Genomic DNA, 27,124 nt, shown 5'->3' on the forward strand with positions numbered 1-27,124 from the left:
ACTACAATGTCCACCCAAGGCCTCTAGAAGGGTGGACTGCAGAGCCCTTAGTCAGTTGTCAAAAAGAGAGTTTAATCCAAGTAGAACTGAGTGTGGTAGCAACTGATCTCTGACTGCACTCGCTGGCCAGATACCCAGAGTGCAGTTACGCACCCTCTGTGTGGACAGTAGAGGGAAACCCTAGCACAGACTGTCCCAGCGATCACCTACAATGGCTTAACACTCTTGCCGGACATCCACCATCGCCCCCAACCACTCTGGACTCTCAGATGTCTCCAAAGTCCTGGCATCTTCGAACATCTGGCCGGTTCCTACCGATTACTCTTAGACTCAGCCATCGCCTCCACAGTGATGCTTCCCCACCTCCTCCTGCTGTACGACCCTCACGTTTTATGGCCATTACACGTGTCTGTCTTCCTGCCCAGCAGACACACTTCCTACAAGAAGCAGCTTCTCGGGGAAACAGGTGGGGTGGGGCGGGGAGTGGGGCAAAAAAAGGCAGTTTTCTCCAAGGTCTTCCCCACCCGACAGCACAGCCGACCCTTGAACAGCAGGGGTTTGAGCTGTGCAGGTCCACACAGACATGGATTTTTCTTCAATAAATATACCTGGAAATTTTCTTGGAGACTTGGTAAACTCCAGTTCTGTAAGTGTATTTTCTCTTATAATTTTTTAAAATATTTTACTTTTAAGTAATCTCTTTACCCAACATGGGGCTTAAACTCACAACTCCAAGATCAAGAGTCACATGGTACCCCTCTTATGATTTTCTTAGTGACATTTTCTTTTCTCTAGCCTACTCTGTTGTCAGAATACAATATATAATACATACAACATACAAAATATGTGCTAACTGACTGTTTATGTTGTCAGTAAGGCTTCCAGTAAACAACAGGCTGTTGCTAGTTAAGTTTTGGGGGAGTGAAAAGTTACACGAAGATTTTCAACTGTGCAGGGGGTGGGCTCCCCTGACCCCTGAATTGTTCAAGGGTCAAATGTACTTCAGGTCAGCACCCAAATGTGTACCTGAAGAACGAGGCTACCTCTGATGAAGTGAATCAGCCTCGGCAATTTTACCATCTCCTGATACACAAATGGCCAAACCTCTACCCCATACAGCATGGCTCAGGTACTAGCTGAGAACACTGTCAAGGCAGTTAAATCCAAATGCCACTTTTAACAAATACGTAATAAAGCATTCACAGAACGTCTGACTTTGAGCAGTGTTACTTTCTGCTGTACTCTCCAAACTAAACTATTTGTGAAAAGAGCACCAAGGGGCTGAAAGAAGCAGCTTAATTAAATGGCAGGGCCACTGTAATTTATTTAAACCACTCTGAGATGATATAACCACATCATCTTCATCATAAGGCTGTCTTCCCATTCTGTAGAGAGAAAATGCTTCTATATAGTCCACTCAAAAGTGGTATCATCAGATCACGAGGGAACCATTAAAAAGGACACTGGCCAGAACACATTTTTGTTGCCCTAATGTTAATTATTACTTTACTCATAAAGAAGCAGTCTCCCAAGAGCCCTAAGAATGATCCATATGGTAAATTAAAGTGTATCAGTCAAAGTTCAGGGCAGAAACAGATTAGGTGTTTTAAGGAGAAGAAATTTAATGAGGAACTGGACACTTACAAAGTTACTAGAAGGGCTAAAGGAATAAGTTAGAGAAAGAACCTCCAGGAAGACAACCAGAGAAACACAGAACTGACCCACCAACAGCCCCTGGAGCTAAGAGTTCAAGAACAGAGTACAGCAACCGCTATCCGGATTCAGAAAGGTGAAACCAAGAAGAAATCACTACACCACTTGTATGCAACACTGTACTGCAGATCACAGCCAATGTAACAAGAAAAATAAAATAAAGGTGCACAAATCAAAAATTGTGTTTATTTGCAGACCGCTGTGTATGCAGAAAACACTACAGAAAATGTACAAAAAGTTAACTCGGGGGCGCCTGGGTGGCTCAGTCGGTTAGGCGGCCGACTTCGGCTCAGGTCATGATCTCGCGGTCCGTGGGTTCGAGCCCCGCGTCGGGCTCTGTGCTGACAGCTCAGAGCCTGGAGCCTGCTTCAGATTCTGTGTCTCCCTCTCTCTGACCCTCCCCTGTTCATGCTCTGTCTCTCCCTGTCTCAAAAATAAACGTTAAAAAAAAAAATTTTTTTTTAAAAAAAAGTTAACTCAGTTTAGCCAGACTGCACAATACAAGGTCAAAATACAAAAAAATATTTTATTTCTATACATATACGTAAGCAAGAATAATTGGAAAATAAAATTTTCATGATTTAAATTATGACAACATTTTCAAAAATGATCTCTTTGACCCATGCCACAGCAACTTCTTACTAAACATGTCTCCAGAGGCAAGGGATACAAAAGCAAAAATTAACTACTAGGACTTCATCAAGATAAAAAGCTTCTGCACAGTGAAGGAAACAATCAGCAAAACTAAAAGGTAACCAACAGAATGGGAGAAGATATTTACAAATGACATATAGGTTAAAGAGTTAGTATCCAAAATCCATAAAGAACTTCTCAAACTCAACACCCCAAAAACATACTTCTTCAGGTGAAGAAATGGGCAAGAGACATGAACAGACACTTTTCAAAAAACAACACCGAGATGGCTAACAGACACATGAAAAGATGCCCAATATCACTCATCATCAGGGAAATACAAATGCAAACCACAATGAGACACCACCTTACACCTGTGAGAATGGCTAACATTAACAACTCAGGCAACAACAGATGTGGGCAAGGATAAGTAGAAAGGGGAACACTTTTGCACTGCTGGTGAGAATGGAAACTGGTGCAGCCACTCTGGAAACAGTACGGAGGTTCCTCAAAAAATTAAAAATAAAGCTACCCTATGACTCAGCAATTGCACTACTAGGTATTTATCCCAAGGATACAAAAGTACTGATTCAAAAGGGCACATGCACCCCAATCTTTATAGCAGCACTATCAAGAATAGCCAAACTATGGAAAGAGCCCAAATACCCATTGACTGACAAATGGATAAGGAAGATGTGGTGTGTATATATATGTATGTATGTATAAGGTGTGTGTGTGTGTGTGTGTGTGTATACATAGTATATACTTACGTGTGTATGTATAAGGTGTGTGTGTATACATGTATGTGTATATATATACATATGTATGTATATGTGTATATATACATATACACACAGTGGAATATTACTCAGTGATCAAAAAGAATGAAATCTTGGGGCACCTGGGTGGCTCAGTGGGTTAAATTTCCAACTTTAGCTCAGGTCATGATCTCACGGTTCATGGGTTCGAGCCCCGTGTTGAGCTCCGTGCTGACAGCTCAGAGCCTGGAGCCTGTTTCGGATTCTGTGTTTCCTTCTCTCTCTACCCCTCCCCCACTCATGCTGTCTCTCAAAAATAAACATTTTTTTAAAAAATTTTTTAAATAATGAAATCTTTCCATTTGTAACAATGTGGATGGAACTAGAGTGTATTACGCTAAGTGAAATAAGTCAGAGAAAGATAAATACCTAATTTCACTCGTGTGGAATTTAAGAAACCAAACGGATGAACATAGGGGAAGGGAAGGGAAAATAAGATAAAAACAGAGAGGGAGGCAAACCATAAAAGACTCTTAAATGCAGAGAACAAACTGAGAGTTGCTGGTGGGGTGTTGGGTGGAAAGATGGGCTAAAATCGGTTATGGGTACTGAGGAGAGCACTAGTTGGGATGAGCACCGGGTATTACCTGTAAGTGACGAATCACTAAATTCTACTCTTGAAACCATTGTTATACATCATATGTTAACAAACGTGGATTTAAATAAAATTTGTTTAAAAAACATGAAATACTGATGGATACATTCAATAAAACAGGTGTAAGAGCTACACAAAGGAAGCAACAAACTTTGCTAAAATGTAAAAAGACATAAAAAAATGGAGAGGTATGTCATGTTCACAGAACAGAAGACTCAATACTGTTAAGAATGTTCATTCTCCTCAAATTAGTCTACAAATTCACTGTAACTCCACTCAAAATCATAGCAGGCTTTTTTTGGAAATCCTCAAACTGACTTGAAAAGACCTCAAAAAGCGAAAACAATCTTTAAAAGGGAAAACAAAGTTGAAGGACTTATACTATGTAATTTCGAGACTTACTACATAACAACAGTCCAGAGACTCTGACACAGGCTGGAGGACAGACACACAGACCAGTGTAACAGAATGCAGCGCCCTACAGAGACCTGCACGACAGGTTGCTCAACAGATTTCCAACAAAATTCTACGATAATTCAGAGCAAAATTACAGTGTTTTCCACAAATGCTAGAACAGATGTAATGTACTACAGCATAGATCAACCTAAAAAATAATATGCCAAGTGAAAGAAGCCAGACACATTTCTAGGAGATGTCCAGAAAAGGCAAGTTCATGGGGACAAAGAGTAAACCAGTGGTTGACTGAGGCTGGCAAAGTGACTGCTCACAGGTACAAGGGTTCTTTCTGAGGTGACGGAAATGTCCTAAAATGACACTGTGATGATAGATGCAACTCTAAATGTACAAAAGGCACACAATTATACACCTAAACCAAGGAGATTTTATGGTATGCAAATTAAACCTCAATAAATCTGTTTTAAAAAATAAACGTCTGGGGCGCCTGGGTGGCTCAGTCAGTTAAGCGTCCGAGTCTTGATTTTGGCTCAGGTCATGATCTCAGTGTCATGAGATCCAGCCCACCATCCAGGCTCAGCACTGGGCGTGGAGCCTTCTTAATAGATTCTCTTTCGCCCTCTGCCCCTCCCCCACTCTTAAAAATAAAGAAGTAAATAAGGTTCTAGGGGAAAAAGGGAGAGAGTAAGTTCTTGGAAATTAGAAATATAATTGCCAAATAAAACATTAAGTGACCACACCAAATTATAAAACCAAGTTACTAATATGGCAGAAAAAGGAGAGAAAATCTCCAAAATATATTAACAAGAGATAGAAAATAGCCAATATGAAAATAAAGGGGCAAAGAAAAGAGATTAGGGAGTTCAAACACCTGAGCAGTAGAAGCTCCAAAGACAATGCTGGAGAATCCAAATGACAAAAAAGTGAAAGAAGGACATTTCTGAGCTAAAGACAGACCTAAGCCTGTAACCCAAAAGAGCCCAGGTAGAGACTAAAACAATGAATGAAAAAAATGTTGTACTTAAGAGACACACATGGAAAGTAAAACTTTCTAACTCCCAAGTACAAAGAAAACTCTCTGAACTTCAAAACAGTATCTACACAGGCACAAAAATTAGACTGACATGAGTCACTCTCCTTTTACTATCTGCTCCTGAGGAATTCTGGGCGCCACAGCCAATGGGACAATGACATCCAAGTTCCGTGAGGAAAAGATGTTGAAGCCAGAATTCAATTCCCAAAAAAACTAACAATCAAATGTTAGGACAAAATAAAGGCATTCTTCAATATGCAAGGACTCACAACTGCCACCCACTCTTCATAAAATTAAGAAATACTGTAACAAGGACAGCATGAGCTAGGAGAGAAATGGGGGGTGGGTGAGGGCAGAAGGAAGAAAGATTCGGGGGCTTAGAGATTCTCCGCCAACAAAGTTTCAGTGATGAGAATTATACTTCCTCTTTAGGTCCAAAATCATATGTGGTATTACAGTAACAACCATATAAATGCTGTTTTCTGGTTTTCCTTTTTTGAGACTAGACAAGCCCTGAAGACCACTTCAGTTTTAAAGAGAATATAAATATTATAAAACTTGACAATATAAAAAATAATATAATTAGCAAAATCTGTAGGAGGGGGAGAAATCACTGAAGGGGAAATGAGCTAATTTACCTTTTATATAGCAGGGACTCCTATGTAAGGTTGATAAATCACTTCATTAACAAAAATAAAGACAATCAGAAAAGCTACAAATATGTGGTAAGAATTAGGAAAGGAGTGTTATTACACTAAAATCTTTATCTTTCACAATAAGAAGTTAAATAAACTCACGAATTAAATGGTAGCATGTAAATTATAGTGGTAACCATGCACATGAACTCTTTGATTCCCTCTGGAGAGTGGGAAAAGGAGGGTGTGGGTAAGAGACTTAACTTTTCATTCTATTCTCTTCAGTAGAACTTACATTTTTTGCCCTGAATATGCACCACTTTCATAATTTAAAGAATTGTTTTAATAAAAAGAATTATGTGGGAATGCAAGCTGGTGCAGCCACTCTGGAAAACAGTATGGTTCCTCAAAAAACTAAAAACAGAACTACCCTATGACCCAGCAATTGCACTACCAGGTGTTTATCCACGGGATGCAGGTGTGCTGTTTCGAAGGGACACATGCACCCCCATGTTTACAGCAGCCCTATCGACTGCAGCCAAAGTATGGAAAGAGCCCAAATGCCCATCGATGGATGAATGGATAAAGAAGATGTGGTATATATATATATACAATGAGGTATTACTCGGCAATCAAAAAAGAATGAAATCTTGACATTTGCAACTACGTGGATGAACTGGAAGTTATAATGCTAGGTGAAATCAGTCAGAGAAAGACAAATGTCATATGATTTCACTCATATGAGGACTGTAAGAGACAAAACAGATGAACATAAGGGAAGGGAAACAAAAACAATATAAAGACAGGGAGAGGGACAAAACGTAAGAGACTCATAAATATGGACAACAAACAGAGGGTTACTGGAGGGGGTGTGGGAGGGGGGATGGGCTAGGTGGGGGAGGGGCATTAAGGAATCTACTCCTGAAATCATTGTTGCACTGTATGCTAATTTGGATGTGAATTTAAAAAATTAAATAAAAATAAAAATAAAAATAGGGGCGCTTGGGTGGCTCAGCTCAGGTCATGATCTCACAACTCGTGAGTTCGATCCCTGCATCGGGCTCTGTGCTGACAGCTCAGAGTCTGGAGCCTGCTTCAGATTTTGTGTCTCCGTCTCTCTCTGCCCCTCAACTCTTGAGCTGTCTCTCTCTCTCTCTCAAAAATAATAAACATTAAAAAAAAATTTAAAAAGAAGATAATTTGGCAGTTTCTTATCAAGTTAAACATAGTCTTACCATGCAATCCACATTCACACGCCTAGGTATTTATACAAGTGAACTGAAAACACATTCACACAAAAACCTGTCCACGAATGTTTTCAACAGCTCTATTCATAATCATTAAAAACTGGAAACACCAAGATCCCAAGATATCCTTCAACTGGGAAAAGATACCCAAACTGTGGTACGATGGAATGTATACGGCAGAAGGTATACAAGGGAATACTACTTAGTGATAAAAAGGAACAGACTACTGATCCATGCAACGACGTGGACAAATTTTAAATGCGTATCGCTCAGTGAAAGGAGCCGGAACCTAAAAGCTACCTATGTTATTCTGGAAAAGGCAAAACTATAGAGACAGAAATCAGATAGGTGGCTGCCGGGACTGGTGGGGCAGGGAGGGACTGGCTGCAACGGGGGACACGCAGGGGAACTGTAGGCGATGCAACTCTTCTATAGGGTCCGGCAGCGGTGGACACACAACCTTACACACTTGCCAAAGCCCACAGAATGAACTGCAATATATGCAAATAAATTCCAAAAATCAACGAGGCTGGAATGAAGACTATGACAAATGACTGACTGTATCACAAATGTATGACAAAACCTTACTGATGGGTTTCAGGGAAAAGGAGCTGCCGAAGTTAACGCTGGAAATCCCACGTTCTGCCCAGAACTGAGAAGGCAGGCACAGAAAGAACGGTCCTAACTGCTGTACTCTGGCTGTAAATCTGTTTCCAACAAGGGTCTGGGTCAGCAATTCTGAAACCACTTTTAAACACACGGTGGGAGCCGTTTCTCACTGTCAGAGAGGTAAGTGACAGAAGAACAAGAAGGGAAGGCGAGGATCAACACCGGAACTTTCATCAGAGTCCGAACCCCGGGAGGAACCCAGGCGTAGCTTACTGTACAGATGGATCACACGACGTTACGGACACATGCAGGCCTGGGAGAGCGTAAGCGTCCCACAAAGTGAGGACATTCCAGTGGCACCAAGCACTCCCAATGCCCAGATCTTGGCTTCTAGATACCACATTTCACGTTCTTGGAAAAACAGCCGATCCCAGGGCCGGAACAGAGAAAATACAAGACAGGTCTGGCATTCTCTAGTCAGCAGAAAATAAGGGAGAGCTCAAAAGTTGAAAGGATGAGCGCCTGTCAAACGAACACTGGGGCCACGCTCAAAGAACTCTCAACGACCAAAGCTGGAGAAGCTGAGGAACAACACGCACGATGGAAGAAAGGAACAGAGCATGCGACGGTTAACTGTAGGTGTCCACCTGAACAGGCCACAGAACCCAGACCCCTGGTCAAGCAGCACTCCAGATGTTTCTGTGGAGGTATTTTTCAGACAAGATCATAATTTAAATCGGTAAATTTCGAGTAAAGCTGATTACCCTCCATAAGGTGAGTGGGCCTCATCCGATCAGTTGAAGGCCTTAATTTTTCAAAGACCAACCTCCCCCAAAAGGAAACTCTGCCGACACACTGCCTTCAGAGTTGAACTGCAACATGAAGCCTTCCCTAGAGCTCCAGCCTGCCAGCTCCCCTACCGATTCTGGGCTTGTCAGCGTCTACAATCACACACCATGATTCATAAGTACGACATACACGTACATATATACCGCATATGTGTATCTCCATCCTTCCGGGTTCTGTTTCTCTGGAGAACCCTACTAATACAAATTTTAACCCAAAGTAGAAAATACAGTACACAAGTCTGTGGAGCTCCTGGCCGGCTCAGTCACTAGGGCACGTAACTCTTGATCTCAGGGTATTCAGTTCAAGCCCCATGTTGGGCACGGAGCCTACTTAAAATTTTTTAAAAAGTCTATGCACAATAAATCACTGAATAAACAAATAAATAGGGGAGAAGTGACAAGCCTTCCTTACAGAGGAATTCCAAATAATGTTAAGTAAAGACTCTCCCCTCGGGGAGGTGGGGCCTAGTCCCTCCTTCCCACATGAGTGGGGGCTGGACCTAGCTTACAAAGAAAAGGACAGAAAAGGGGGAAAACTCACTTTACAGTGGAGAAACCTGACCAACACTGCCTCAACCATGTGGCCAAAGTTCACATGACCAATGCCGTCGTGTGGTAATTAAGGGCCACTGGTCAACGTGATGAGGAAGGAACTTCACCTCTGCAGTATTCTTTCTTTTTTTTTTTTTTTTTTTTAATTTTTTTTAATGTTTATTTTATTTTTGAGACAGAGAGAGACAGAGCATGAATGGGGGAGGGGCAGAGAGAGAGGGAGACACAGAATCGGAAGCAGGCTCCGGGCTCCGAGCCATCAGCCCAGAGCCCGATGCGGGGCTCGAACTCACGGACCGTGAGATCGTGACCTGAGCTGAAGTCGGATGCTCAACCGACTGAGCCACCCAGGCGCCCCACTGCAGTATTCTTTCTGAAAACCCATACCCCCAGTCTAATCCTGAGAAAAACATTAGACAAACCCAATCTGAGAGACAGTCCACAGTTTACCTAATCAGTATTCCTGAAAACAAGAAAAGCCATGAAAAACAATAAAACTCTGCCAACAGAAAACTCACCCAACAAAGCAGACTAGGAAGACAGGATAATAGACACAATGTGGTGTCCCAGATGGGCTCCTGGGACACAGAAGTGGAAGGCAGGTAAAAACTACGAAAACCTAGGGGCGCCTGGGTGGCGCAGTCGGTTAAGCGTCCGACTTCAGCCAGGTCACGATCTCGCGGTCCGTGAGTTCGAGCCCCGCGTCAGGCTCTGGGCTGATGGCTCGGAGCCTGGAGCCTGTTTCCGATTCTGTGTCTCCCTCTCTCTCTGCCCCTCCCCCGTTCATGCTCTGTCTCTCTCTGTCCCAAAAATAAATTAAAAATGTTGAAAAAAAAAAAAAAACAAAAACAAAACTACAAAAACCTCAAGTGTGAACTTTAGTTAACACGCACGTAAAAATGGGGCGCCTGGTGGCTCAGTCGGTTGAGCGTCCGACTTCCGCCCAGGTCACCATCTCACGGTTCGTGGGTTCCAGCCCCGCGTCGGGCTCTGTGCTCACAGCTGGGAGCCCGGAGCCTGCTTCGGATTCTGTGTCTCCCTCTCTCTGCCCCTCCCCTGGTCACGCGCTCTCTCTCAAAAATAAATAAACCTTAAAAAAAATGTTTTTAAGTAACAATAATAATGTAAACGTACTGGTTCATTAATTGTAACAAACGTGCCACACTGACGTGAGATGTTAGCGGACAGAGGAAACTGGGAACACAGTATATAGGAACTCTCTATGCTATCTTTGCGCTTTTTCTAACAGATCTACAACTGTTCTAAAGTTAAAAGTTAAGGGAAAAAAAGCCTGTCACAATGGTACTGCTTCCCCAACAGCCACACACCATTGGCCTTGCACCTCAAAGAGAGCAGCAGGAAGCACAGAGCTCTCACCCAGGCCACCAGTGCACCTGCAAGACTTAAATATAAACCAACTGGATGGCAGTTTGGTTCTGTTCCACCAAGCAAATGCTAAGGGTAGAAGCAGCAGCAAGGGTATAATCCTCAGGGAGAGATAGAGAGACAACCAGGGAGGACACTGAAAAACACGAGATTTCTCAGGGGAACGCCCACACCATAAATGTCCACAGCAGTTTGTAAAAAGATGTTATGAAGTCCCAGACTTCTAACGATGACAATATAAACTGTCCTATGCACTGTTAAAGAAAAATACACATATCATCCTCTACTTACCTCGGGCAAAGAGTATTAAGGAAGGTCTCAGAATACCATCCCTCTCTACATAAGCCCTGAAATAGAGATTTTCGTTTCAGAATGCTCCAGCACAGATGAGAAACAGACAAACCCAAAACTTCAGGTGTCGCCCCCCTTCCAGAAGTCGCCAAGTTCCCAGAGTCTAACAAGCAGCAAGCCATTCTGTAACTAGCACAGTCTTCGGAATAAGGTGACCTGGGTGGAAACCTGTTTCTGCCATTTACTTGCTAAATGGATCTGGAAAAACAGCTGCTTGATCCTGGGCTACGTTCCCGAAAGAGAATGAGTATGTAACCGGAAGCTTAATGAACTCAACTCCAAAGACTAAGATTTTCACTGAATCTCAACACTAAAGGACCTTCCTTCCAGAATGTCAGTTTCCTAAAAAAAGCAAAATACAACAAAAAGAAAAATAATCAAATGTTAACAGAGGCTTCGAAGGGATGGCTGATATTTACATTACATATGCTTTATCTTTTTCAAACCTACAATAATCATGTTCATCTGTAATTAGTAAAATTATTTTAAACCATACATATGCCATTTTCCTCTAGAATGTCTTGACTTGGGTCACCAAAGATTTATTCTAAATACATTTGACTCACCCTCAAAAAGGAAAATCAAAGGAACATATGACCCCAAAGACACCTTAGGACTTAAGTAGGGAAGGACTAACTAGATCAACCCATTGGTATATTCTCTATGCCCATCTAATTTAAATACTATTAAAGACAGCCTCAGAGATTAAAGAAATCTAATTGTCTCGGTTTTGCTATTGCGAATAAGCCAAACTTAAGTTTCCTCTTCTGGAAAATGTGGTCAGCCACCTGGGTAGGGAGCCTAAGGTGGCTAAGGTAAAGGACCAGAGAGAAACTTTAAAGACTTAAAAAAAAAAAAAAAAAGGAAAGAGAAAAGCCAAAAGCCAGGGGTGGTGGTGGAAAGGACACCTTCATTTTTGTGGCAATTTATAGAGTTGGGAAAACCACAGCCATAGTAGGTAGAACTGTCCATTAAAGAAACTGCTTTGAGAGACAAAATTAGGACCTTGCTGAGACCGGGAAGGCATTCCAACAAAAGTCATTTGGTCAAAGCTATACCTGTAAAAAGGGCAACAATGTCTATTAACCAATATTTGTCTATAAATCTCTGCCTTCCCCACTAGATAGGGAAGCCAGGGATTGTATCATGTAACCCCAGGGCCAGGCATACAGAAAGAACTGTTTACGAAATGGAAGTATTCCAATTGTTTTGCTTCCTATCTTAAAAGATTTAGTTCACATGTCCTGAAGTCCTTGGGCGGGGGGGGGGGGGGGCCGGGGCAGGGCCCCAGTAAGGTAGTTCTAATCCATTCAATAATTTATTGGTTGCCTGCTATGCTATGTTTCAATCACCTTTCTAAGGCATCTGTGATGTCAACAGTCAAAAACAAAACCCTCTGTCCTCGGTGGTGGGATGGGGAAACAGGTGAAGGGGACTGAGGGCACGCTCGTCATGATGAGCACAATGGGCAACCGAGAAAAGCATAGAATTGCTGAATCCCAGTATCCTAGGACCGAAGTGGAACACTGCATGTGAATTATACTTGAATAATCTCTGTCCTCATGGAGAGAACATCATGTAAATGTCATTCTCCACCCTGTCCAGAGCAGTGAGACTCCAAATATGCTCCATTAACTGGCGCTGATGCAGAAAACCGTTACTGGTCCGTGACACGTGATGCCAAGCAAGCATTTAAAAACTCATGCAGTCACTGCATATGAACCTACTATTATAAAGTAGGCCCAAATTTACGTCTCTTTCTAATTCATTTTTTATTGTTTTTCTAAGTATCATTACATAATTAATTAGAACTTTTTTAAGTGGGTCTTTCAGGGTGTCTGGCTGGCTCAGTTGGTGGAACATGTGACTCTCAGTTTCGGGGTTCTAAGTTTGAGGCTCACGCTGGGTGTACAGGTTACTTAAAAATACAATCTTAAGGGGCGCCTGGGTGGCTCAGTCGGTTGAGCGTCCGACTTTGGCTCAGGTCACGATCTCGCGGTCCGTGAGTTCGAGCCCCGCGTCGGGCTCTGTGCTGACCGCTCAGAGCCTGGAGCCCGTTTCAGATTCTGTGTCTCCCTCTCTCTCTGCTTCTCCCCCGTTCATGCTCTGTCTCTCTCTGTCTCAAAAATAAGTAAACGTTAAAAAATATATATATTGAAAAAAGTACAATCTTAAAAAAAAAAAGCTGCCCTTTCATCACAGATAGCTTAAGAAGCTCAGGTCCAACACGCTTTGATCATACCACTTCCCCCTCCTCAAATAGAATTTCACACTTGCAACACTTTTAAGATTTTCCACAAATACCCCCCATTCCAAATATTGTTTTCCCACTAATTCAGTTTATCACATACTCCAACCACATTGAATTGTTTTCAGTACAAACCTTCTGTCTTGCTTGCTCTTTTCCCTCAGTGTTAAATATGTTCCTAGATATGTGATCGAAGTTTACATATGCTCTTAAAGTCAAGCACAAATGCCACCAACTCCTCAAAACCGCCCATGAACCAGACAGGTAAGAAGTAACCATTCCTAGACTTTCTCTGATACTTTAAAGCATGCCTCTTAGGGGATTTCTACAGAATACAAGTGACTGGAAACAAAAGAACAATACCGTATTCATTTGGCATCCCTACAGCACACGATAACCAGTTATCAAATTTGTTGAATGAAGGATGTAAGAGACAGCACTACATATACACAAATGAGCTTCACTCAAGAGATCAGAAAACTCTCTGAAATTATACCCAAACTTGTGTATGTAAAATTTTCTCAGGAAAAGGTCTTTAACTCTTATTAAATTGTCAAAAGTCCTAAGAAACCGCTGATCGGTAAAGGGCTCAGGCTTCATCAGCAGACAGCCCTATGTCTGCCACCCAGTTCCATCGGGGTTAGCCTGGGGGACATTACCAGATCAAATATAAACCTCAATTTCCTTATCTCAAAAAAGGTGGTAACATCTACTTCAAAGATTTGCTGTGAGAACTGAGTGTGACCACACATGGAAAGTCCTAGGATCAGGAAGAGTATATTACAAGCACTCACTGATTTTTTTCCTTCCTGCCCTCCTTGTTCTTTTGAATCACTTTATATACCTTACATACATACATTTTAGGGCCTTCTTAAATTACAAATTGCCGCCATCCCTTAAAAGTTGTGTTCAGACTATCTGCTTGGAAATCTTCAACAGGGTTAGCTGTCTCAGAAACATCTATTTGTTTTACATTTCTGCCCATCGTATCAACTAATTCTAATTACTATTGTCTTTACATGACAAACGCAAAGATTTTCAAGTTTATTTTGAGAGAGTGCGCACATGCGCAAACGGGGTACAGGCAGAGAGAGGGAGGAGAGAATCTCAAGCAGGCTCCACAGGGTCAGCGCACAGAGCCCAACACAGGGCTCAAACTCACCAACCATGAGATCATGACCTGAGCCGAGGTCAGACTCTTAACTGACTGAGCCACCCAGGTGCCCCAGATGCAAAGATCTCTTAAAAGTATACAACCTAATGCTCTTAAGAGATTCTGATGTACTCAAATATAGTCCTTTTCCTAGGAAGCCTTCCCTGACCGCACGTGCTCCCCTCCCCCATGATTACTCCCTCCTTTCTCAGGGCTACGTTCCATTCCTTCCACACATCTATATGTGCACTCATCATATGCACTGACCTTCTGTTTACATGTCCATCAACCTCTACTAAACACAGCACCTCAAGGTAGGGGTACTAGATTGTCTCTGCGTTTCTCATGCAGCGGCACACAAGAGCTCAATAAATCAACTTTCATGCTGATCCTTTCATTCACTTTCCAAATGGCAGCACAACAAGTCTACAGAAGGATTATTCAAAATTAAGATGGAATTTCTATCTCAAACTACACCAGTCTCTTTCAATTTCCTGTTCCTTGGAAGTGTTAATGTGACAATTACGTTATTGTTTGTAATGATGAAGTAAGTTTAAAATGGGTGTTCTCTACATGAAAAAAGATTGATAAAAATGCTTTGGCTACAGGTGACGTTCTAAAAACTATTCATTTTGAAATACAGATCTATACTTTCAACGGAAAAAACAGCACAGAAAGGCCTTGGATACGCTTTGCCCAGGACGTCAGTAGCCTCATCACTACGGGACATCGAACCGAAGCAATCGACACCAACACAGTCCACGCGCTTTATTTAGATTTATTCCATCACTCACTGTGCAGACAGCTCTGTGCAATGTGATCACATCTGCAGATGTGTGTAACCACCACGAGACACAAAACTGTGCCACAGCCACAGAGACCCTCGTGCCACACACCACGGCGGCCGCTAACCCTTGACGACCACAAATCTGTTTTCCATCTCCAGAAGTGTGTCATTTCAAGAATCCTATGCAGGTAGCAAGACCATTCACGTGGGAACGGGCAGCCTCTCCAACAAATGGTGACGGGAAAACCGGACGTCCGTGTGCACGAGATTGGAGTTGAACCCTTCCGTTGCACCGTGCACCAAAAATTAACCCAAGATGGCTAACAGATCTACACCTAAGACCTAAACTGTAAAACTACTAGGAGAGCACACAGGAGCCTGATGACACCACACGAAAGCCGAGGAAACAAAAGCAAACGCAGACAAACAGAGCATCAAACTCAAAACCCACTGTGCGTCAGAGGACACAGCAGAGAGAGAAGGCAGCCCGTGGAAGGGAGAGAATGCTCCCAAATCGCATGTATCACCTAATAAAGGGCTAATATCCACAGTACACAAAGAACTCAGACAGGGGCACCTGGCTAGCTCAGTCAGTGGTGCGTGCGACTCTTGATCTCGGGCTGAGTTTGAGCCTCAAGTTGGGCGTGGAGCCTACTTAAAAAACACACACACATTCAAAAGAACCCTTAGGGCGCCTGGGTGGCTCAACTGGTTGAGCACCCAACTCCTGATTTCCTCTCAGGTCTTGATCTCACAGTTCCTGAGATCGAGCCCCCCACCCCTACTGGGTCAGGCTCTGCACTGACAGCGTGGAGCCTGCTTGAGATTCTGTCTCCCTCCCTACCCGCCCCCTCCCAAAAGTAAACGTTAAAAAAACTTTTAATGAAATAACTCCTATAATTTAACAACAAAAAAATCAAATAATCTGATTCAAAAATGGGTAAAGGACGTGAACAGACATTTCTCCAAAGACAACTGTTCAAAGGGGCGGTGAGCACATGAAAAGTTGCTCAACATCACAAATCATCAGACGAATGCATATGAAAACCACGAGCTGTCACCTAACACCCATCAGGACGTCTACAGTCAAACAACAACAACAACAACAACAACAACAACAACAACAACAACAACGGGTCATCACAAGTGCTGGCGAGGATGTGGGAAGAATTCGTGAGGCTTCCGCACTCCTGGCAGGAGTGTGAACTAAGCCACCACTATGCAAAACACGAAGTTCCTCAAAACAAGACAGAACTGCTCAGGGCAGGCTCACCAACTGCAACACAGTCACCACTCACGGGGTGTTGATGATGGGGGAAAACTATGTGGCAGGAGTGCTGGGGGTGTATGAGAAATCTCTGTACTGTTTGCTCAATTTTGCTGTGAACCTAAAGCCGCTCTAAAAATACTCTACTTAAGAAAACAAAAACAAAAAACAGAACTACCATACGATCCAGCAATCCCACTTCTGAATTTACAGCCAGAAAAACTGAAAGCAGGATTCTGAGGAGATATCAGCACACCCATGTTCAGGGCAGCAATAATCACAACAGCCCAGAGGAGGAGGTGCCCCAGATGCACATCTTGGATGAAGGGATAAACAAAACGTGGCAGACACAAACAAGGGAACATTATCTAGCTTTAAAAAGGAAGGAACCCTGTCACATGCTCCAATGTGGGTGAACGTTAGGGCGTTACACTGAGTGAATAAGCCAGTCAGAAAAAGACAGACACAGTAGGACTCCATGTACAGGAGGTAAAGTTATCAAACTCATACAAACAGAAAGCAAAATGATGGTTTTGAGGGGGGAGGGGAGAGGGGAGAGGGACAGTTGTTTACTGGGTAAACAGCTTCAGTTTTTCAAGTTCTGGAGATGTTCCACAACAATGTGAATGCACTTAACATTACTGAATGGTACACTTAAAAATAGTTAAGATGGTCCTCTCTCTCTGCCCCTCCCCTTTTAAACATTAAAAAAAAAATTTTTAAGTGGGGGAGGCGCCCGGGTGGCTCAGTGGGTTAAGTGTCCGACTTTGGCTCAGGTCATGATCTCCCAGTTCACAAGTTCAAGCCCCTCGTGGGGCTCTGTGCTGACAGCTCCGAACTTGGAGCCTGCTTCCGATTCTGTGTGTCCCTATCTCTCCCCCCTTTGTGCTCTGTCTCCCTCTGAAAAATAAATAATCATTAAAAAAAATTTTTAAATAGCTAAGATGGTCAAATTTATGTTTTTTATCACAATTAAAAAGAATTTCACATAAATGGAATCGTACAGTATGTAACCCTTTGAGATCAGCTTTTTCTTCCCCCTCATTCAGCATAACTCCCTTGAGATCATCCAAGTTGTTCTGCGTATCAACAGTGTGTTTATTTGTATCGCTGATAAGTCTACTCCACGTATGGATGTACCACAGTTTATTCACCCACAGAAGGATACCTGGGTTGTCTTCCTGTTTTCAGCTATTACTAATAAAGCTACCCTGACCGTTCACATGTAGACTTTTACAAAGACATAAGATTCATTTCTCTAAAATAAATGCCCAAATGTGCACTTGATGGGTTGTGAGGTAAGTGCCTATTCAGTTTTGTAAGAAATTACAAACTGTTTTCAATAGTGGCTGTACCATTTCACCTTTCCACCAACATCACATGAGAGAGAACTTTCCCCACATCCCTGGACAGCATTTGGTGTTTTATTTATTTATTTATTTATTTATTTATTTATTTATTTATAGCTACTCTAGTAGATATGTAGTGATAATTTAGTGTGGTCTAAATTTGCATTTGCCTCACGGTCAATAACACTGGATACGTTTTCATTTGCTTATATGCCATCTGAAATGTCTGTTCATATCTTTTGCTCATTTTCTAAATGGACCGTTTTCTCATACTATTGAGCTCCGAGAGTTCTTCATTTATTCTACATCAACCCTTCAGCAGATATTTAGATTGCAAATATTCTTTTCTTCCAGTTTGTAGCTTGCCTTTTCAGTTGTCTCTCGCAAACATAACTTTTCAATGCTGATGACGCCCAGTCTACCAATAGATCCTTCCATGCATCATGCTTTCGATAAAACCTTCACTTGGCACCACACGGTCTTGAACTAGAAACCCTAATATGCGCACCACACATAAGAATAAGAGAATGATGAAGCACAAAAGGCGTAAGCACTTTCAAAATCAAATCAAAGCAGTGTCTCCTATCATAAAGAACATCTGGGAAAAAATCCTAAATGTGGTAAGTTGTTCTTTAAAAGCAATGCTTACTTTACAAGATTAAAGCAAAAACAGCTGCCAGGTAAAAATTTAAATGGCTCCTCTGTTGTTTACACTTTTAACGGACCCCTAACCAATGGAGAAGTAGACAAAAAGTAAAGAAGGAACAGTAGCTGTTTTTCTAAGTTATTAGACACTGATGGAATAAAAAAGGTGAAACTTTTCTCTTACATAAACTAACTTTTCACTTATTTTCTAGACCCTCACATCATAAAGAGAGGTATACACCTCTACAGTAACAACAATTACGGTAATTTCCCCAGCAGTTTGAGTGCCAGAATCTGACAGTGGAACAGCACTGATAAAAATTTCTAATTTGCTTGAGTAAGGCTAATACTATCTTGCACTAGGGGGAAAGTTTATAATGCTGTATTTTAACATGCATGCATCTTATTTTCTAAAAATGCATTTTATCATTCTCATCTGTTCGTTACCATAATTTGCAAAAGATTTGCTTTTTCTTATTTGTACGTCTCTGTACCTGAAATGCCATCAACCAGATGTAACTACGCTAAGTTTACCTTGCCAGACCATTTCCATACGCATATTCTCTGCTTTTCTCTCTGAGAAGTCACTTCCCATAAACCAATCAAAGATAGCATTAAATAGAACGTTGGAGGTCATTTCATGTTTCAAATTCTAACAAAAAAATTTCTCAGTAATTAAGAAAGACAAAATTTTTCATCCTAAACGGAACAGAGTCCATTAAAACAAAGGAACGCTTAGTATTTACTTGCTTGAAGCAAGAACACATCCACACTACAGTTAACCATAAAATTAGTATATGCCCCCCAAAAAAACCTTGCACTGAGGAACCCAAAACCAAATAATCTGAAGATTGAAACTCATCTTGATAACGTAAACAAACACTCCACCTAAGAAAAGGAAATCAAAAAGCAACAACAGGCGCACCTGGGTGGCTCAGTGGGTTAAGCATCTGACTTCAGTTCAGGTCATGATCTCGTGGTTCATGAGTTCAAGCCTCGTGTCCGGCTCTGTGCTGATAGCTTGGAGCCTGGAGCCTGCTTCCGATTCTGTGTCTCCCTCTCTCTCTGCCCTGGCCCTGCTCATATTCTCTCTCTCTCTCAAAATTAAATAAACATTAAAAAAATTTTAATAAAAAAAGCAACAATATAGTGGGAGTCAATGAATTTCCAGGTTTCCAACACTATACCACTCTATTAATCATCAAGACATCTTAATTTCATGACTACATACAAACGTATCACCAAATAGAATGTGTATTAACATAGAAACTACATAATAAAACTATATACTTTGGGACTACATCATAGCAAATACACACTACACTAAACACTAATATCTATAATTGTAGAATTTACTTTAATATTTTAATATAGTCAGCAGTATTTTAGAAAGTGAGGTTGGGGTGCCTGGGTGGCTCAGTCGGTTAAGCATCCGACTTCGGCTCAGGTCATGATCTCGCGGTCCATGAGTTCGAGCCCCGCGTCGGGCTCTGTGCTGACAGCTCAGAGCTTGGAGCCTGTTTCAGATTCTGTGTCTCCCTCTCTCTCTGACCCTCCCCCATTCATGCTCTGTCTCTCTCGGTCTCAAAAATAAATAAACGTTAAAAAAAAAATTAAAAAAAAAAAAAAGAAAGTGAGGTCAACCATTACAAGAGACTATGTAAGGGCGCGTGGGTGGCTCAGTCGCTAAGCGGCATAAGCGACCTAAGCAACCGACTCTTGATCTTGGCTCAGGTCATGATCACACGGTGTAGGCTCTGTGCTGATGGCACGAAGGCTGCTTGGGATTCTCCCTCTCCCTCTGCCCCTCCCCCACTCACACCACATGCAAGCACAGTCTCTCAAAGTAAACTTTAAAATAAAAAATAAATTGAAAAACTTAAAAACCAAAAGACTAATGTAGAAAGTATGTTTCATTCTGAAGTAGTTTATAGAAAATTAAACTACCATTATTTATAAAAAACTAAATTTCACTGCATTATCAAAAAGATTCACTGAATGATAGAAATTACTAGTTAAAAATCATGTATGCCCTAATGTTAAGAAAATTCACTTATTCACTAAAATATTAAGACTTTCCCCCAGTCTCATTGAGATACAACTGCCATATGACATTGTGTGCTTTTAAGGTGCACAACAGAATGATCTGACACACGTATACACAGCACAAGGAGGCTGCTTCAGATTCTGTGATGCAACACATCATAGGATTCCTCCACCACAGGGAATGCGACCTGCCCGACGCTGCATCCTCAGCCTCAGTACATACTTGTATTTGCTTCACGCACACTCTTTTTTCTGTCAACATAGTAAAATATGCAAAAGTTGCATTATTGCTATAATAGAGGAATTATTTCTGGATATAAAAATTCCCAAACTGTTAAACAATTAGTAGTGTGATGCACTATACATTTACTTTTAGACTTTCCTTCCATTTCCATATTTTTACACATTTTCTTCCACATCAGTTAACAACTATTAAGAATATTAATGGTTAAGGGAAGCCTGGCTGGCTGGGTCGGTGGAGCATGCAACTCTTAATCTCAGGGTTGTCAGTTTGAGCCCCACGCTGGGAGTAGAGATTACTTAAAAACAACTTTTTGATGTTTAAAAAAAAGATTAATACTTAATATTAAAAATACACATTAAATACTATGTTCATCACCCAGAATACTAGAGTATTCCTGTCACTAGCCAATTATTCTCTATCTGCTTGTTTAAAACTGTCAATGGAATTTGTATGTCAGTGTGCCAATATATTCTAGAAAGGCCAAAAAACATTAAACCTTTCTTATTCCTCCTTTTAAGTGTATTCTTTGAACATCTTACAAACACCAGGGCTGCCCACAGCACAGCACATCACAAAACCAGGAAGTGCAGGCAGCTGGCTCGGGGAAACCGCTCAGAGCACCCACTGCAGCATGGCTCCAAATCCCTGGCCTCACAGCCACCCACAGTACTCCTTTAGCAATAAGATTTCTTGGGGCACCTGGCTGGCTCAGCAAGGTAAGCTTACAACTCTTGATCTCAGAGCTGTGAATTAGAGCTCCATATTGTGTGCAGAGATTACTCAAAAATAAAATCTTAAAAAAAATTTTTTAATAAAAAAACTAAAAATTTAAAAGTGGATTTTCTTGAGCATCAAGATGTATAGAATCTTTGGGCATGAGACTAGGAATCTGTATTTCCCAAATGATTCCCTTGCACATTTAAATCTGCACATAACTAACTCATCAAAACAACCTACTTACATGGGTAGCCAAGGAGAAGATGATTTGGGAATTTTCCAGATTACTTTAAAATTAACAATCAAAATTTCTACAGTAAAAGAAGCTCAATTAGTTTATTGTTAAAGTATAACAGATTCTTCTTCCTAGTACTGGAATGACAGGTGTCTATAAAACCCTAACTACTGAAAACCTATGTTCTCAAAGTTAAAAAAACAAATAAACTCCAGTAATCTTAAAAACAAAATCATGTTCTTATTCCTTATGTTTGTCATACCATAAAATTTAGTATGACTGAAGAGAGAAAGTGCAAATAGCCCAAAATTTTTCTCATAGTTAACCACCAACACCAAAAAGCTTAGCACTTCCTTCAGCCTATGACGCTGGCCTGAAGCTGACAATGGCTAAAATATCTTTTTATGATTACCTTAAGAATATCACTTAGATCGGGGCACCTGGATGGTTCAGGCCATGAAGTGTCTGACTTTGGCTCAGGTGGTGATCTCACAGTTCGTGAGTCTGAGCCCCACATAGGGCTCTCTGCTGTCAGTGCTGAGCCCACTCTGGATCCTCTGTCCCCTCCCCCCCCCAGCATATGTGCGCATGCTCGCGCTCTCTCTCTAAAATAAACATTAAAGAAAAAAAGAATATCACTTAGATCTTAATGTGTATGTAGTATTTTATACGATAAATTTAAGATGGGAACATTTCCATAATCATTTTGGTAGTTACTGGATAAATTAACTCTTAATACTTAAATTTATAAAACGCTATTTCACGTTTGTGTTAATTATTGCTTCCTGGGAGGCAATATAGGCAATTAAAACAATAAAGTGTAATTGATTAATTAAAATTAAATAAATAAAAACAATGTCTCCAAAATAAAAAGGCCCTCAACCTGAATGTAGCAGTACCACTCAACTTACTACCCCTTGACTTTCGGCAAGTAACTCAACCTAAGTCACTATTTCCTTATTGGGAGGATTAAATGAGATAATATATGTAAAGTAGCACAGTGACCAGTACATGTTAGTCCTCAATAAAAATGTATACACATAAATGTACATACAATAATCTGAATCTCTGAAAAGGCACACAGGAAATTATCATGATAGCCAGGCTATTTCCAAGAAAAGGACACGGGGTTCCCTGGGGGGAGTGGAAAGACTATACCATTTTATGCTCTGTATTTTTAACCAGGACTTATAATACCTTCCCCAAAACTGAAATAATTGTGAAGTATCTCTGGTGTATCAGATTTCTTAGGGTGTAGCATTACGCGCTGCTGCTGAATCCAAAGGAGTAAGTCAGAGTCTAATAATATCCAGGAAGAAACACACAACCTATCTGATTTCATCAGTCAGGTGTTCTTACTTGCTTTACAATAGTATAATGGTCTTAACTAAAACACCTTTAAACCAGTGATCTTTCAACCTAGGTTGATTTTAAGCCCTCAGGGGACACTGGCAATGGAGACATTCTTGGTTGTCACAACGGAGGGGGTGTACTACTACCGGCATCTGGTGGGTAGAGGCCAAGAATGCTGCTAAGCATTCTCTGATACACAGTACAGGCCCCCACAGTATCCATCCAGAACGTCAGTAGTCCCAAGTCTGAGAAACTCTTCAACCAAAAGAGCCAGGTTCTTCATTACAATTACCAACAAAACAAATCACACTCACACACACACACACACACACACACACACACCCCACAATTCTCCCCTCAAGTAATGAAGTGAAACCCTTTAAGGGCTGACCTCAATATGCGTAACCATTGTTGACTACTGTTATTAAGTGTCTGAAATTCTAGCAGCCAGAATGGCTTACAGGTTGCGTCTACTCAATTCAATACATTTCAAAAAATTTTAATTTTGTTTAATGTTTATTTTTGAGAGAGACAGACAGAATGTGAGTGGGGGTGGGGGGGTAGGGCAGAGAGAGAGGGAGACACAAAATCTGAAGGAGGCTCCGGGCTCCGAGCCGTCAGCACAGAGCCCGTCGCGGGGCTCGAACCCACAAGCTGTGAGATCATGATCTGAGCTGAAGTCGGACGCTCAACCGACTGAGCCACCCAGGCGCCCCGGTACATTTCAAAATTTTTAATCATCAAGCCTTTCAAAGCTCACTCTAAATGATTTCAAGAGATTACAGTTTACCATTCTTTCCTGTTTTCAAATGATATCTGAAGAACCACAAAACTCAAACAATGTACTACTAACATACAAACAGGGCCTTTATTTTAGTGAGTAGCTATCAAGGCTTTCCAATGAATGGGACATTTAAACTCTCACTTAATACACTGCCTTGGCCTAATATTTTGCACTTGTTAATTAAAATCCTCCAAATATTTAAGAAGTTAAGAACAGTCCATTATTTCTGATCAAGAAGGCAAGAAAAATTAATCAGCAGTTAACTTTATAATTGAGCTTGAAAAATTACCAACTAATACATACTCTCCTCCAACCTTAAAGCATGTTTTGATGTGCCTTATGGAAAGTCAACCCCTGGGGCACCTGGCTGGCTAGGTGGGTGCAGCTTGTGACTCTTGTTCTCAGGGTTGTGGGTTTGAGCCCCACCATGGGTGTAGAGATTACTTAAAAATAAAACCTTAAGGGACGCCTGGGTGGCTTAGTCGGTTAAGCAACCGACTCTTGGTTTCGGCTCAGGCCATATTCTCACGGTTTCCTGACTTCAGAGCCCCACATCCGGCTCTTCGCTGACTGTGTGGAGCCTGCTTGGGATTCTCTCCCTCTCTCTCTCTGTACCTCCCTCACTAGCACATGCGCTCTCTCTCCCAAGATAAACAAACTTTAAAAAAAAATAAAATAAAATCTTTTAAAAAGTCAACCATTAATAAATAGCTTTGGAAAACAGTTTATCAACAAACTGGCCAAAAAGTGCAAAACTGAACCGAGAGGCCAGCAAAATCTAGAGCTGAGTAGGAAAATAGTTTTGAAACGCTGCTGTTATTAGTCATACTTCACTTTCTTAGTAACTGCGTTAACTTACACCTTCTAAAATCTCTATCTTTCCCATTATGTAAGAGTTGAGTACTGTTTTAATACTGACTTCGTATTCCAATACTGCTTAATAGCTCAGCACGTAAGAAACACACTGATCAGGGAATTCTTTGCGAGACCAAAAAAAAAAAAAAAAAAAAATCTTAATTCCTTCTTCCAAAATAAACAAAAACAATACACAAACACTAAGATGTGTTTGCAAATACAAGATGCAATACGGTTACTGTTTCATAGCTTTCCCGATACATTATTCCTGGAGAATCTTAAGTGTCGCTAGAACTTCTCCATTCACTTGACGCCACTCCTCCTGAGCATCCAGAACTTTAATACTTGTCCAAACCTGCTTGCTCATGGTCTAATAATAAACCTAATTATACAATCTGTTACAGCCCCTGACAACCTTTTCCTTAAGAAGCCATAAAGGTGATCTAGCCAACACCTCACTCCCCCCCCCCAGGAAGCCCGTGTCAAGCCCGGAGTCGTGCACGCCCGCCTCTGGCTGGCGCACCGGGCCGGGCGCTGCGGGCCGCCTGGGGGGCGGAGAGGACCCGCCGGAGCAGACGGAGCACCGCGGGACTCGCCGCCGGCCCATTTCTCTTTAAATCTGGCAGCACGTGGGGCGGCATTGTGAAGCCACCAGCCCGCCCCCCCCCCCCCCCGCGCGCACTCCGCGCACGTCCGCCTCCAGTGCGCATGCCCCGCTCGCCCAGTCCTAGCGGAGTCGGAGCCAACCCCCTAAAAAGTCAACCTGGAAGCCGCAAACGGCCGGAGGCCGGGACAATGGGGGAGGGGGACGCAGGCACCTCCGGGGAGGCCGCCCCGGCCGCCGCCCCAGGCCAGGCTCGCGGGCCGCAGCCCGGGGCTCCGCAGGCCGGCGCCGGGGCCGCGGCGCTCGGAGCACAAAGCCCGGGGCCGGCCGCGAGCGGCTCCCCAGCCCGCTCCCACCCTCCGCGGGCGGGCGGCGGGGCCCGTGCCAGGCGCAGGCAACCGGGCGGCGTCCCGCACCCGCCGGCCTCTCCGGCACCCGCGCGGCGCGACAGCCGAGGCCGGCGCTTTTGTTGTCCGCCCCAACTCCGCGGCGCCGCGCGGCCGGCCAGAAGTTTTGCGCGCCTCCCCTCCGCGGCCGGGGGGCCGCCTCCCCTCGCCCTCCCGGGCCCCGCCCGACCCGCAGCCGCGGCCCCCCGCGAGCCCGCACGCCCCGCCCGGCCCCGGGGTCCCGAGGCCCCCGCCGCACCTGAGCCCGGGCCCGCCCCTCCGGAGACCCGCAGCCCCTCCCCCGCAACGTCCCACCGGGCGGTGGGGGAGGGGGCGGGCGCCGAGCCCGGTCCTGGTCCCCGCGGCGGGGCGCGTCCCCGCCCCCGGCACCCTCCCGACGCCGGCCAAGTGCCGGGCCCGGCCGGACAGGCGCCCCGGGCTCGCCAGCGGCCGCCCGCCCGGGAGGAGGGAGGACTTGGCGGCGGCGGCTCCCCGCGGCCCGGGCCCGGCCCGGCGCACGGCCGCCAGCCCGCTCTCACCTGCCAGCTGTCTTCGCAGTAGCAGCGCCGACTGCAGCTCCGTCATCCTCCCGCCGAGGGCCCGGGCCGGCGCCGGGGCTTTCGGAGGGCCGGGGGCAGGCTCTGGGGGCGCCTGGAGCCGGGTGTGCTGAGGAACGCGGGCCCCCGCGACGGGAGCGCTGGAGCCGGGGCAGGGCCGGGCTGGGGCGGCGGGTCCGCTCGGCTCCACACGGCGCCTCACGCCCGGAAGGGGAGGGCGCCCGGGCGGCCGCGGCGCGCGCTGGGACTCCGCTCGCCCGCTTCCCTCCTTCAAGCCTCCTGTCGGCCCCGCCGGTGCCTTCCCCCGCCACTGCCTCACTGCGCGCAGGGCCGCTCCGCGCAGGCGCGCTGGGGCTGCCCACCTCGGTGGGGCCCGCCCGCAAGCCCGACCCCTTGGTTGGCCTGCCCGCCCCCGGCGGCGGAACCCCGCCCCCTGCGCGCCGCCGCCGCCGCCGCCGCCATCTTGGGAAGGTCTGGCGCGTCTGGCTCCTGGGCCGCCGCCTGCAGACGCCCCGCGGGCGCCATGTCGGAGAGGTCGCGGAGTGTCCGGGCTGCGCCTCGAGGTTGCAGCAGGTGGTCTGGGCGTGCAGGGGTCGCATGGAACGGTGGACGGCCGGTTGTTGGCGACTACCCAGCAGTGGTCTAACAGTCCGCACGTGGCGTGTGAATTAGTCATTGTCAAAGCCGGACTTATCGGTGTGCCCCATTTTAAGTAAACCCCCCAAACAGACTGAATGTTAAGTCCCCCTACAGAAAGCATGCCCAGAAAGATTCTTGAAACAAAATGTTGCACATCTCCTACTACGAACCGACTAAGTGTAGATAGTAGGACTCTGTGAGTAAGGACAGCTGAGATTAGCAGACTCTGACATACTCAAACCGCGGTGCAGAAAGGCGTCTCCTGAGCAAAAGTGAAGGGTGCCCTAGGGTTTCGGGAAAGCAGCTGTGCTCAGCCCGCTTCGCCGGCCTCTTCGCCGCAACCTTCTTCCGCGCATAAATTCTCCAAACTCCCCGAATGGCGCTTGAGTCCATCTGTGTTTTGAACAGGTAAGTACTGAAC

At 43.9% G+C, this 27,124-nt stretch overlaps 1 protein-coding gene across 1 annotated transcript in view; it reads right to left on the reverse strand.

Annotated features, from left to right (window-relative positions):
• The window catches only part of UBE2G1 (ubiquitin conjugating enzyme E2 G1), a 103,750-nt gene extending 77,370 nt beyond the window's left edge, over positions 1 to 26,380 (reverse strand). Inside the window, exon 1 of the mRNA XM_042967726.1 lies at positions 26,047 to 26,380. Within this exon, the coding sequence (XP_042823660.1) occupies positions 26,047 to 26,092 (46 nt within the window). The 5' untranslated portion in view covers positions 26,093 to 26,380. The remainder of the gene's footprint in view (positions 1 to 26,046) is intronic.
• Positions 26,381 to 27,124: the final 744 nt, after the last annotated feature.

Source organism: Panthera tigris, chromosome E1 (assembly GCF_018350195.1).
Source record: "Panthera tigris isolate Pti1 chromosome E1, P.tigris_Pti1_mat1.1, whole genome shotgun sequence".
Classification (NCBI taxonomy): Eukaryota; Metazoa; Chordata; class Mammalia; order Carnivora; family Felidae; genus Panthera; species Panthera tigris.